General features: G+C 53.8%; 2 protein-coding genes across 2 annotated transcripts; both read left to right on the forward strand.

Moving 5' to 3' along the window:
• Nucleotides 1–5,061: 5,061 nt before the first annotated feature.
• Nucleotides 5,062–8,177, forward strand: VE01_02225 (uncharacterized protein). The gene is made up of 4 exons (XM_018271736.2): nt 5,062–5,848; nt 5,904–6,861; nt 6,920–7,243; nt 7,307–8,177. Exons 2-4 carry the CDS (start codon nt 5,989–5,991, stop codon nt 7,514–7,516), a joined length of 1,407 nt encoding a protein of 468 aa, XP_018133368.2. The 5' UTR covers nt 5,062–5,848; nt 5,904–5,988; the 3' UTR covers nt 7,517–8,177.
• Nucleotides 8,178–10,056: 1,879 nt separating this feature from the next.
• On the forward strand, nt 10,057–13,241 carry GCS1_1 (Zn finger-containing GTPase- Activating Protein for ARF; the record flags this gene model as incomplete). Its single annotated transcript, XM_018271737.2, has 7 exons — nt 10,057–10,904; nt 10,993–11,065; nt 11,123–11,188; nt 11,242–11,393; nt 11,441–11,563; nt 11,614–12,199; nt 12,252–13,241. Exons 1-7 carry the CDS (start codon nt 10,894–10,896, stop codon nt 13,239–13,241), a joined length of 2,001 nt encoding a protein of 666 aa, XP_018133367.1. The 5' UTR covers nt 10,057–10,893.
• Between the last annotated feature and the right edge of the window lie 1,172 nt (nt 13,242–14,413).

A 14,413-nucleotide genomic window follows, 5' to 3' on the forward strand; every position in this document is an offset into this window, starting at 1 on the left:
GGGAGCCTGTTGTGGCGTGTCTTGAAAGACAGTCAGGCTTTCGTGGGGGTCGAGAGGTCGTTTTTTTGGTCTCGGGCGCCTACGGGTTGCCTCGAGCCGCTCATCACCCCGTGCTGTCAACCTGTGCAAGGCGGGTGACTTGCTAGAGGATCGTACAAATACCAAGGCGGCGACAGTGTCTGTCGTGTGCTCTCCGCTACCGAACCGTGGCACCCAGGTGACAAGAAGTTATCTTTGGTTATGAAAAGTGATGTGTGGAGACTAGCGAGTACGATGATTTGCTCTCGTATTTGGTTGCTCCGATGATCGCGATTGAGATTGAGATGAGATGAGATTGTCGCAATCGCAAATGCGTGGCCCCCTCCCCCCACAGCGTTCCAACAGAGCTTCGGTCTCTTTAATGATTGGATTGGCTTGCCACGCATCATGCATACTAGAGTAAGCGGGGAACAATCCCACCGTTCTGAGCAAGGCTGACGTTAGCACAAGGATATGTACATGGTATGTACAGGATATGCAGGCCGGGACCATACTTCAGTGAACAGTGCGCGCGGGCAGGAGTGGCACAGAGCAGCATAGTGCAGTGTAGTAGCGTACCAGTAGCGTACCAGTATCAGATACGAGGAACGAGCGCAAATTGCAACTCCACGCTCGCCGACGACCCTGAACCCTGAGCGCTGGGCGTGGCGCGAGGGATTTGGGGCTGTTTAGCAACAGGCTAGCCACGGTGCTAGCCCAGAGACGTGGTACTCACTCAGGACCGCATGGTCCCCGCCCGAGACATCGCGCTGAGCGAATCGCAATCGGCTCAACCCGCCTGCTGCCCGATCGCCGATGCGCTATCACGTCGGAGCCGACTGGTCGGCGGGTCTCAAGCCCACTTTCGCTATAGCGCTGGGGGAGGGGTGAAACGGGACGTGACGGGCGGAGTTAATTTGGCCAGTCGGGTTTTCTGGGAGTCCTCCATTGGTTGGCGGAATTAGTATTGCAAGCTACGCGGGATTGTACAGAAGGCACTGTGCACTTAATGCACGGCGTGTATGCATGTGTTGTATTTTTGTGCATTGTTACCTGGCCCCTTCTTCTTAGTCGCTTCCGCTGTGGCCGACAAAAATTAGAAACACAATGTCTCTGAGATAGAGCCTCTCTGGGCGATGAAGGTAAGGATGCTCTGCCGTGTCTCTCGCTCTTGTCGGTGAAAATAGCTGTAATAATCCTAAATTCCGACGTCGCCGCAGGAACGCCGACGGAAGTACGCCGAAAGATGACGAAAAGTTCGAGAATTGTGAGCGGGAAGAGAGGTGTACATGAATCGCCCGACCAAGCCTAGTGTACCACCAACACAAAATCCACGATGGGTCTAGCGGACACTCCCATTTCGCCCTTGTAAACAAGATTGATTGATGATCTCAGGTAGCTCCTTCCTCACAATCACTGTACTTTGGGGCGCGTCTCACTCCACTCTTCTGATCGCGTTCCAAACCAAAGAGACCCGTTCTTGTCCTGCAATTTGGCCCGCCCTTTGGTCCACTATTTGTGGCGTACGAAGGCGGCATGATCTATATAGGGATAAAATGCTATTGGCGGAGATAAAGAAGTCTGGTATACTTATTCCAATGTTGGGGACAGATGGTCGCGAGCTCTGATCGTACCGTATACTCTGCGCGTGGCCGTCGCATGGCAGGTGGCTCCGAGCCCTCGGGATCCAAATTGAGGAATGCCGGCTTTTGTCACAAAGGATAGGGTATTTGCAGGCGCCTCTCGCATTGTCATTGATACTCTAAAGCAGCTGGCTAAGCTTGACTGTCAGAATTGTTGGTAAAGAGACCTGTCAGGTCAGACACGCGGTCACCCCTCGCGGTTGTCGACTCCTCGACCTTGGAACTCCGCCCTTCCTTGCCGATCGGCCAACGGCGGTGGGCATCTCATCGACTAGGGCCACAATCACCTCCAGTACAGCACAAAATGTACCTTTGTATGCATTCTAGACTATTGCAGCTTCTGCAGGCCAAGAAACGCTCGGCTCGAGCTTTCAGCCAGTATCCCTGCTCGCACGCACTAGGGGGGGGAGTTGGTGTGTGATCACCTAAAAACGGTCCTTCGGAGCGAATGGTGATGACCGATACACGGAGGCAGCCCACCATCTTGCTCTCGTATCCTTACCACATCCCGTTGCCAACGAAGAGCTGGCTCTGAACCGTGTTTCTATTGAATTTGTACATGCGGCGTGCATAATAATGTGCCTGTATGACTCGTTAGGCTGAGAACGGCAAGATATTCGTTCATAGGAACACATCCTGACACGTTTTTGCCAAGACAATGGCAGCGAGGCAGTCAGGCGGATCGCTTTCGACTCGCATTGATAGGATGGTGAGATGGAATCTTGAAGAGGTCATGGATTTCATGCGCGCCATGAGATCGATGGAATCCTTCCGCAGCCGATTCCCAGCACGACTGCTGAATCTTACAGACCGCCAACTCTAAATGGGATCAATCTGACTCGAGTTTAACCGCCGCTGCCATGTGAGGCTGTCTGTACAACGGCGATTTGTTTGCTTCTGTCCCAAAAGAGGAAGCCGCGGTCTGTACGTACCTCTGGTATGAATGGGTAACACGGCGCCGCTCTGTCGTTTGTCAGTTCTGCGATGTCTCTTTGGCCCTCTTTTGCCCATGGGCAACAACGAATTGGCATGCAGTGTATACGATGATTGATTCACACACGCGGTTCCCTCATTTGGCATTTTAAGAGTGACCGATGCGTTTGGGTCCGGTGGTTTCCCAGCTGCAAGGATTCGATGACAACAAGGGTTCACCATCTGGATGGCCGACCCTTGTCAATCTGTCGGGAGAGCACTAAAATCCTTCCCTCCGATCTGTGGTAGAGGAGCACGCGTACGCTTGTTCCACGGAGTACATGCCACAAGCTCCGAGAAGATTTGACAGCCCCGATCACCACTCCCCAGGTTGTCTTCCGAGGTCACGACAATGTTTGATGGCCCATGCGGATGAACCTTGCAGGAAGGGGCGCTTCCGTCTGTATGTCTGTCTCTTGTCACTCCAACCTATCTCACCTCATCCTCACAAATCGTCTGAATGCATGGCACTGTTGGTGGTGGCGTTGGGGGGGGGAGAGGATGATGCCCATGCCACATGCCCCATGGGCCATGACACGCCCTTGTTCCGTTCTTTTCCCAACCCCCAACCCCTAGCACCCCACCATCAGGGACGGCCATCGCTTGGCGACCACGAGCAACTCTCCCAGCGATCAGAACTCTCGGGAGGCAGCGGCTAGAGGGATCCCATCATGCGTCCGTCACACTCGGTTGGGTAGCCCAAGCTAAGTAGCCACAAAAGAGATTGGGGGGATCGCGAACAATGGACGCCACCCGTACCAAAGGAGAGGTCGCGAGATGAGAGAAGATGGAGCTACTGTAAGACTTACTCCGGTCGGATGCACCTATTTTTTCTTCTGAAGAGCCATGAGCATAGTGGCCTAGATGGGATGTAGTTAGTGAGGATACACAGTTCGAACATAGAGTACATACATTGCATATAGTGCATAGAGTGGAGTCAGTGGAGTAACCTTTTAGTTTGAATTTAGTGAGAATCATCATGGTGAGAAGTGCCAAGATCGGAAGCAGCGGCGGAGATTCTGTTTGATAGGCAGACAGAAGCATATTCCAGCCTCTCTAGCGCGGGATGATGATCCTGTCGCGTAGGCATTCGTATGTATGGCAGGGTGACACTGGTTCGTCAGCTCGGGATGGGGAGGAGAGGGAAGGAGCATCTCACAAGAAGGGAACAGGGGATGATAGGGATGGTATTGTGCCACAGCTGAGTTACTTTTGTTTTGTATGGCGGGGAGGAAAAGGGAAGCTGAGATGGGGGAGAAGCAAGCAAGTATTGTGCATAGTATAGTGAGGTCTGTGATGTGATGGTAGGGGGGGGGGTGTAGGGGGAAGGGGAAGGTTGGGTGGGGAGTGATGGAAATAGGTGATGGGCAGCGAGGGGGGGGGGTGATGGGCAGTGTTGGAGGGGGGCCATTGGTAGGGAATTTGGGAGGGTGGATGGGGGGTGATGGGGAAGGATGGGGCCGCACCAGAGACAGCCAGAGACCACCAGAAACACTGAGGGCAAATCCCACACGATGGTAAGCGAAGTACCTAAGACATCTATAGACCCAGAGATGGAGACAAGCTAGACAGTAAGACACACCTAAGAGACTACTAGACACTAACAGACACCACCAGAATACTACCAGATACCCCAGCCACACCCCCTAAGATTGTGTAGTTTTTGTCTTTATCCCCAGCCCTGGCAATGTATGGAGTACTTACCGACTGGTTTACTAACGGGCTTGACCTCCGTACATGCTGTAGTCTAGGGTAGGGTAGTGAAGGTTAGTACGCTATTCTACTCTACGCTAGCAGTAAACCAACTTAACTCTCTCCCTCTACACCTAAAGTTACAGCTACTAGGTTTTATTGTATAGGAGGTGCATAATCAAACATATTGTAGGATATAGGTATATAGGAGGTACTACTATTATATCCTTCTGTCTTCCACCCCGGAATTCCCAGGAAAATCTATACCTATAACACGGACTTAATAGGGACTATAACAGGTACTACATACCGTAGTATAACAGCCACTATGCTACTAAACGTATCCGCTTTTTGAAGTTATACTAAGTAGCGTAGACTGCATTAGATGGACAATTACCAAGTACTCTACTAACTATAACTATGCTAACTCTACTACACTACTCACAGTACTCTACTATCTTTCCTAGCTCCACTATACTACCTACACTGTGTATACTTTCATATTATACATAAGTGACTTCAATTCGACTCCCACTAACTATCTTTACTTTCTCATCTGCCTCTCATTTCCCCGCTGTCTCTTACCAACTACACTACTATTACAAAGTATCTTAAAAGTACTCTTCCGCTGTCAATTTATTTCCCCCCCCCCCCCCCCCCCCCATCCCCCTCCCCATCCCCCCCTCCCCCCCCCCCCCCCCCCCCCCCCCCCCCCCCCAATTCTTCTTGCCCGTCTCTCAAAAAAGACCCTGGGACCCCTCGAAATACCCTATTCGTTCAAGTGTTACTCTATTCAAGACCGACAGAACGTCTCCAATCAAATAATCAATCGATCGATCGATCATCCTTCCTGATCCCCTCATATAATTACTCAGTATTCCATCTCCGTCACCTACATACACTACTCACTCCCACCCACTTCACTCCTACATACCCATACATACCACAGCCTCCCCCCAGACCATACAGACCTCTTTCCCAGAGACCAACCCGCAGGTCAACTACATAACGCACTCTATAGCTTCCTTGCTATACCATCTGCACTCCGCCGATTACCTATCGTCTTCTTCCCCATCCCATCAGTCACTTGGGACAAGGCTAGCGAGCGAATCTGGCGATCGGCTTCAGATCAGATCTCATCGAAGTGCAGAATATATCCTGAACGAGCGCTTTCCACGAAACCAACCCACCTCCCCAAACTCGGACATACTTCCTAGAAACCTCCCCAATCATCATTGCAGGCCAAGGTGCCTCGTTGGAACGGAGATTTCTTCTATTAAGGGATCCGCGGCCGAAATAGCCCCCCACGAGTTCCGATTATCGACCTCGTCGTTATCAAGGCAGCCTTGCGCCCCTCACAACCCAACACCCACCCACTTGGATCATCTGGGATTTGTGGTTGCGCCGTATCCACGTTCTCAGCTGAAGTGAAGCGCCAGTCGCCTTCAGAGAATCTCCCTCCACTACCACCTACTCGAGCGCCAAACCACGTTGATATGGAAGTGTAAGAAGCAAGTTCACAGGTACGCCCGCCGCCTCCTCGTAAGGCTCCCCCAATTTGCTGACTCTCCATGGCAGCGTATCTATAAACAAGACGGATCCGACTTAATCTTCACTTCAACCATATATTATTATTATATCATATATTCCCACCTACAAAACAATGGCAACTGTTGCAACCATGAGTCCCGCAAAGGCCTACGGACCGTATTCTCTAGGAAACCGCCCTCCGCCCTCCCCATACTCGCAACCTCAGTCCGCGCAACCGAGCCCATACTCCGTCTCTGGTTTAATATCACCCCCAATTTCGAACGCAGCAGAGTCGAGGAGGACATCAGACGACCCAGCCGAATACGCTCCACAACAACGGCAATCGCTGCCATCGATATCAGAGGCGATCTTCAGATCAAGCACACAAGCCCCCTCGCAACCTCCAGCCGCAGCCTCAGCACCATCACAACAGTTCGCGAACCCGAATCCCTTCGCCCACCCATCTCCAACACCTACGTCCCGGTCATATAGCAGCGAGGGACCACCCTACTCGACGCAGCAGCCGAACCACTCCCAATATCCACAAAGGCCCTCACCACCACCTCTACAGCCGCCCTCCTCATTCCCCGGCTACAACCACTTCAGCGCCCCAAACTCCGATGCCCAAAGACACCAATCTCTCCCTTCACTCCCGTCACTCCGCACCGCGCTACCCTCACAAACGAACCCCTTCCCGGCGCGCCAGCCTGAGCAAGCCCGATACGAGCAGGCCCCGCGCCCAGGGGAGCGCCCAGAGAACCACGTACCGCGACGACACAACGATCCCTATTACGGCTACCCTACCGATTCGACCGGATACACACCAGAGTACTCTGCGCGACCTCGCTCTCTCCCATATTACAATGGTCAAGGCCCGCCCAGCCGCGACGAGCCCAGGGGCATAAAGCGTGATTTGGAGAACGGGGAGCCCGAGCCATCGATGATGTTCCAGAAGACCCTCCAACACAACCTGCGCAACCACGATTTCGAGATGGCCCTGAGCGAGGTAAGTTCAGAACACTCTTAAACCACTTATATGGCCACATATCCTAACAACCCCCTAGCTCCAACAATGTGGCACCGAGATCTCCAAAATCTCCGAAGACATCCTCGACACCATGCGCCGCAGCCAGCGCGACCCCGACGCCCAAGGTATCCCCGTCATGCGCTTTCACGACCCCATGCTCGGATGCCAGCGCAAGCTCGACGAGGCCTTCCACAACGTCAAGCAATACATGGCGCAGCAGCAGCGCATTCTCGACGATCATCGCCAGCGTAACCAGAATGGGGGTCCAGGGCCGGAGTATGGAGGCGAGGAGGAGCAGTGGGGCGTTGATAAGGAGCAGGGCTTTTCGGGGGGCCCGGATCCGAAGAAGATTAGGAGAGGTGTAAGTTTTTGACCCTATTCTCTGTTTTAGTAGTGTTGAGATGATGAACTGACACTTTACTAGCGCGCTGCACCACCAGGACGATGCCATAGCTGTAATCGCGCCGAGACTCCTGAGTGGAGACGCGGTCCAGATGGCGCGCGTACGCTCTGCAATGCGTGTGGACTTCACTACGCCAAGCTGACGCGGAGGAACGGGACGAAGCAGACACAGGGGATGGTAGGAACATCACTGCGCCCTAAGTCGCTGGATGGCACGTCGCCGCTGTCATAGGCGCTTTCACTTCACACACACACCGCCAGGCGCTGGGAATGCGGATAGGGAGGAGGGTAATCAATATACGGATTCGATAGACGGAGCTCCTCAGCCTTACAGAAGGAGCGATAGGGATTAGAATTGGCCTGGACAGCCTTGAGCGATTTAAATTGGGCTGGGTCCGGCTCAGGCGTAGAGGTGCCTTGGAGCATATCTACAGCCACTCACACACGACTGCATCATTCACAGCGATGGATGCCTGCCTTGACGGCAACAACTACTATTATTACGATCACCAGCCACAGCGACTGGCTGGAATAGACACCACTACCACACTACACCACATCACAGACACCAATACCTCGATACCCCATTTTCGGCTTCCGGGATTCGGGATTCACACATTTTATTTTTTTACCAGCATTTGTTTGTACGCATCTGTATAACGCTGTCCACCACATATCGTATCGTTGCGGCGCGACTGTTATGTCATATATCCGAGGAGAAGGAGGGAGGGCCGCATACATATAGGCTTCTAGGCTGTGGGAATAAGCTAGTATAGGGGTGATTATTAGAAGGGAGGGACGGAGGTGGAAAGGGGCATAGATGGGAATGGGATGGGATGGGATGGGAGATATGGGAGTTATTTTTGAGCGGGATTTTTTACTTTGGGCAAGGGTGTTCTTTAATGTATGTCGTTTTTGGGGGGGGGGTTGAAAGGGGGAAGGGGATACCATGGCATATTATCATATTATACCAGGCTGCGTTAGGGGGGGGGTTATACCATACCTATTATATCATACTGTTCATCTTCACTTCATACTCTTCTTACCTCGCCTTCTTACCACTGCCGCCCTTTTCCCATCTTGCCGCCTCTGCCCTCCTAACATACTCCCATCCCCCTTTCCCCTTTCCACCACGAAGTATGCTCGTTTGCCCTCCCCTTCCCCTTCCCCCCGTCAACCCCCCCCCCTGTGTAACACCCACCATCTGCTTACCAACCCTCACCACAATCTTATCCCCCCCGTACAACCACAACAACCACAGCCTCACCACCTTATCGCCTCACCTTCGTACTACCCCATCCATCCTCCCTCTCCACTCCCACAACACTCCCACACGGCGCTGACAAACCCCCCCATCCTCATGGTACGGAGATGGAGATGTATGGGGACTACAAACAGACAACCCCCCCCCCCCCTGATGGTTTCGTGATCCCCGATCTGAATCCCTCCGATAACCTGCTCGACACACACACATAGCGCGCGTGCAACGGACAATTTTCGTGGGACATCGCTTCCCCCCCCCCCCCCCCCTCCCCCCCCTCCCCCTTCAGCCCCCGTCACCCATCCACCATCGCCTACCCACGCATCTCACAACTCGCTTACCCATCCCAAATCTAGCCCCCCCCCCCCCGGCTCCCTAAGAAAAACGCAGTGAAACCCGCCATCCCTCCTCAGTCAGTGGTACGAGCCAGTAACCTCATCGTCGGAGTACGGGGGGGCATTGCGCCGGGATGGCTGGGAAGGGCAAGACGGGCGTAGGCGGGGAGCCGTGTGGCGTTTTCCTGTGGCTCTCCTCGTTTTCGTTGCCGGGGGAGGGAGGGGCGGGCTTACGATTTCGGGAATCGCGAATGGACGCGAGGGGGGGAGGAGAGGGCGTGTCGGGCAAGCATGGGATAGGGATGGGTGATCGGGGTGTGGTTATGGGGCGGTGGGAGGTAAGGGGGCGGGGGGAGGGGAGGGGAGGGAAGGCGGGAATGAGATCGCATGCGAGGGGGTGTGAGGATGGGCGATGAGATCGGATGTGAGGGGGGGGATGGGGATTCAGATCGGATGTGAGGGGGAGAGGTGTGTGAGATTGAGTAAGCGTGTCTTAGATTTTTCTTGTGAGATGTGTGGGGGTAGGGTGAGGGTTGTGTTTTTGAGGCTTGGGGAGGAGGCGGTGAGGGAGGGGAGGGGAGGCGGGGAGGTAGGGAGGTGGGTTGTGGGATGGGGATGGGTATGGGATGGGATGGGATGGGAGGGGGGAGATGGCATGGATGGGATGGATGAGATGGGAAAGATGAGATTGCGGGGATCGCGGGGATCGCGGCGATGGACGAGGTGAGGTGAGGTGAGGGAGAGACATGCGAGTCATTGGCACGTGTGTGAGTTGTGATGATATGTGATAACTGAGCCGCAGTTGCTTCCTGGCGGTTTCAGTACATAGGATCGTGAGTGAGTGAGGGTGTGAGTGAGATAGTGAGATATATATCTCAAGACAAACTGTTCCATTCCCATCACCATCACCATCACCACATCCATCCATCCCCATCCTCCCCCCCCATCCCCCCCACACACTTATCACGGTGTTGAAAGCGCCTGAAGGGGATTAGCTCCATCGATCTCAACTTTACGTACAGCGGCTGGAGCGACGGTAGATTCGGTAGATTCGGTAGATCCATTTATCCGATTTCCGACTTACGAAAGGGCTGTTGGTTAGGCCGACGAACGAAACGACAGCTGATTTGTTCTGGCTGGCTGGGCCTTTTTTTTTTGCACATGAATGGAATGTATGGATGACGTTATCCGCTACTGCAGGTTGTGCGTTGACCGTTGGTGCGGTGCGGTAGCCGCTTGGACGCTGAAAGAAAAAAATAGAGAGGAAAGGGTATTGTAATTGTTAATGATTAGTGGGTGGTGGTGGGATTGGTAAGCTTGTAATATTTGAAAATCCTCTAAATACCGCACTTTACTGTAACAGACAGCAAAACCCTCAATGTAGCAGGCGGGGAGGGGAGTGTGTTTTCTTTTTGCGGGGAAAAAAGAAGGGGTCCTAGCTAGATTTCTTGGTTTTGCCTATGGATTACCAATTCTAATAAATGGCCTTTTTTTTTGAGGGAGGAGTTTCCTAATTCAAACGAACTCCCCCCGCGGTTGATTCCTTGTCGCCTTCTTATTCCCATCGGAAGTGTGCGCCAGTCGTCAACGCCAGCATATGATAAACGCCGGCAATCACCAACTACCACCAACCACCACCACCACCCCCACCATCACCCACTATCAGCACCTCAAAGAAATATAATCTTACATTTACCCCTCCACCACACACGCCCTTCATCCACATCCCTCACCGGCCTGCCTCGGGCATCAACCCCCCCTTCGCCAAAATCATAACCCGGCTTTGTAATCAGCCCGTTCTCACCCCGTCATCACACTGGCTGCCTCGGGAGCCGCGCCCGCTAGAAATATATCCTGCCAAGGCCCACCCCACCAAGGCGGCGCCGCGCTTCGGAAAGAGACCTCCTCCCCTCCATTGACATATTTTATTCCCCCCGCCGCCAGAGAAACAGACTGAGTTTGAGTTGCGTTCGCGAACAAGAATAGAAGAGGGGTTAGGACGACTGCGCTGCGATGGGCCTTCTGTGAGTTTTCTTGCGCTTTGTGGGGGGTTGTGCGGGGTGTAGTTGCGAGCGAGGGGGCAAGATGGCTGACTGTGGTGTCGATTTACAGTGCCCTGGGGACCCCGCTGGAGTGGCCCGAGGCAAAGAAGAATGCGGATCAGGTTCGCGATTGGGGGATTAAGGTATGCATCTGTCCGATTCGCGTATGAGCGACTGGCAGCGGCTGACGAGGTGTGCAGCAATTACTAGCGATATGGAATAAGGCGAAGGGCAAAGAGCGGGATGCTCTGTTGTGGGGAGACGAGGTGGGCATTTATACACATCTGGGATTGAGGGAGTAAGGCTGACGATGGGAAAGGTCGAATATATCGTCGTCAACTACGATGAGAACGACCCGAAGGTCACGTTGTCGTTGCGACAGGCGGATATCCTGCACTCGCTCGCCCATGACGATGAGCTGAAGGAGAAGGGCGGGTGTGTGCCTGATCTGCAGGATGTGGCTTCCGCGAAGTAAAGCTCACATTCTTTGGTGCTGGAACGGTTCTGACAAGTGGCAGCGGTGATACTCTCCCAGTTTTCCACCCCGAATTCGGCCGGTTCATGCTCGAGGCGACACCAGGAAAGCCATGGGGAATTGGGTTCAAGGATCTCCTCGACGTGGAGCAGAACATGAAGTGGCGGTACGTTTTCACTCACTTCCAATGCCTAGGGCCCATACTGACACAAATAGGCGGAAGCTTGCCAAAGAGCACATGAAGCCCGAGGAATACCCCATGACCCTAACGACCTACCCACGCCTAGGATCCCCCGGCGTCTTCACCGACCCCTACTTCCCCCCCTCCGGCGAGAAACTCCGCTCCCAATTCGTGCCCGACGAGATCGCGAACCCGCATATCCGCTTCCCCACCCTCGCTGCCAACATCCGCTCCCGACGTGGCCGTAAGGTCCAGGTTAACGTGCCAATTTACAAAGATGTGAACACGCCCTGGCCATGGAAGGATCCGACTGTCAACTATGACCTGCACAATTGGCCGGAGGACGACGATGTGCGTAATGGCGCGGCGCCGGATAATTTTATCCATATGGATGCGATGGCTTTTGGGATGGGCAGCTGTTGTCTGCAGATCACATTCCAGGCTAAGAATATTACTGAGGGACGGAGGATGTACGATCAATTGAGCCCTCTGGCCCCAATTTTGCTCGCCTTGACGGCTGCTACGCCGGTGTACAAGGGGTTCCTCGCCGATACCGACGTGCGCTGGAACCAGATCAGCAGAGCCGTAGACGACAGAACAGCCGAAGAACTCGGCGAGAAGGTCAGAACCCCCCATCTCTCCCAAACCCAGTAGCCCAACTAACCCCCCCTAGCCCCTCGAGCACGACCGCTGGCGCATCCCCAAATCCCGCTACGCCTCCAACTCAACCTACATCTCCAACGACTCCCGGCTGCGCAAAGAATACCTCGACCCCGACCTCGTGATCGACCCAGATATCAAACAACAACTCATGGACGGCGGCATGGACTCCCGCCTCGCCACGCACTTCGCGCACCTCTTCATCCGCGACCCCATCGTCATCTTCGCCGAGGACTTGACGACTCTCGACCTCACCAAGACCGACCACTTTGAGAACCTGCAGAGCACCAACTGGCAACACATGCGCTTCAAGCCTCCCCCTGCAGGCGTCGATATCGGATGGCGTGTCGAGTTCAGGCCAATGGAGATCCAGATCACGGATTTTGAGAACGCGGCGTTCGCGGTGTTTATTGTGCTTGTCACCCGCGCGATTCTAAGTTACGATCTTAACTTCTACATCCCGATTCAGAAGGTTAGTGAGAACATGGAGACAGCGCATAAGCGGGATGCGGTGCTGGAGGAGAAATTCTGGTTTAGGAAAAACCCGCTCCCGACGCGGCTGCCGAGGCCTTATAACGCTGCGGGGAGCGGGGCATCTACACCTGTTATGTCGAGACCGCCTACGCCGACGGGACCGGTGGAGGATGAGTACGCGCAGATGAGCGTCGATGAGATTGTGAATGGGAGTGCTGAGTTCCCCGGGTTGATCCCCCTGGTGGAGTCATACCTCGGCAGCGTGAATGTTGATGTTGAGACGCGCTGTGAACTACAGCGGTATTTGGATCTGATTAGGCGACGCGCGGATGGGACGCTGTGGACGGCGGCGAAGTGGATTAGGGAGTTTGTGAAGGGGCATGAGGGGTATAAGGGGGATAGTGTGGTGGGGGAGGAGATTAATCATGATTTGATTGGGGCGGTTATTGGGATTGAGAGGGATGGGGGGGAGGGGGTGGCTAATGTGGAGAAGTTGCTGGGGAAGCAGAGGCAGAGGGGGGGACTGTGATTTTGCACAGGAGATATAGTGCATACTTTTGTTTATAGAGGGAGGAGATAGGGGGAGGGGGGGACTTGGACATAAAATTACTTACTTACATAGCAGATCTCTCAGGAAGAAACTTGGGATGGGTATATAGAGCGCAGCATACGGTTAGGATATAACAATGCGAAACATTATCCGCTTTTATTGACTTTAATATGTCTGTGATATCTATCCACCATAAGGTGTCCGTCCACCCTGTACGAGTCTAGACTGAGTCGAAAACTTCTGGCGCAAGATGATCCCCATTCTGCTAAAAGTGCGCCAATCCAGCAGCTGCCGCCCCTTTCCGCCTCGTAACCGTCCCTCTCTTAGTTATCTTCTTGCTTTCATAGGCTCTCATAGGCTTTTAGAAGCCCCTACATTCTTTCACAAGCTTTGCTTGTTCTCATGAACTGCTGTCGATCATCATGATTCACCGTCGCTACCGTCGACCTTCGTTAACTCCTGGAGGCTAACGGGGATTACCGTTTTTGCGCAAATCCAGCGCTATGGAGCTGGATTTGCGCAATTGCAGTGCTTACCATAGCGGCTACTGACCTTTGCCGCCCCTCGCCTCTTGCCTCTTGCCGCTACTGCTCCCCGTAGACCACCGGCATCACTTTCCCCCGCTTTCGCGCAAATCTGCTCCTCACTAGACAGATCTGCGCGAAACCGGCCAAAAGTGAGGCCGGTGCTCGACTAACGGGCAGGTTTGCGTACAAACATAAGCGCAGCACTAGCTGCGCCTTACATATCCCATCACACCTACTCATAGCAGTAACTAGGGCCTAGGATTGTAGGCAGACAGTTTGTCTTGCGGATGGACAATGGTAGTCAGCTTTGTTAGTAGTTTGCCCTTAGTAGGGGGCGGCAAGAGGCGGTAGGCGGAAGGTGGCGGTAGCGGCCGGTGAGGGGCGGCAAACCCCTTTTGCGCACATTCGACGCTTGTAGGCGGAATTTGCGCATAACCAAAGGCTCGGCGGCTTTGCTAGGCTTATGGCAGCTTCGCAGGGCTTCTAGCAGCAGCCCTTATGGGGCTTGCGGCAGTTTGCTACACGTACGTGCCGTAGCTTTGGTGGCCTTTTAGCTGTTTGCTACACTTGTAGCCGCCTTAGTAGTCTACTAGACTCATAGCAAGCGGCAAGCGACAGGCAGCA

This window comes from Pseudogymnoascus verrucosus, assembly GCF_001662655.1.
Source record: "Pseudogymnoascus verrucosus strain UAMH 10579 unplaced genomic scaffold scaffold_6, whole genome shotgun sequence".
NCBI lineage: Eukaryota > Fungi > Ascomycota > Leotiomycetes > Thelebolales > Thelebolaceae > Pseudogymnoascus > Pseudogymnoascus verrucosus.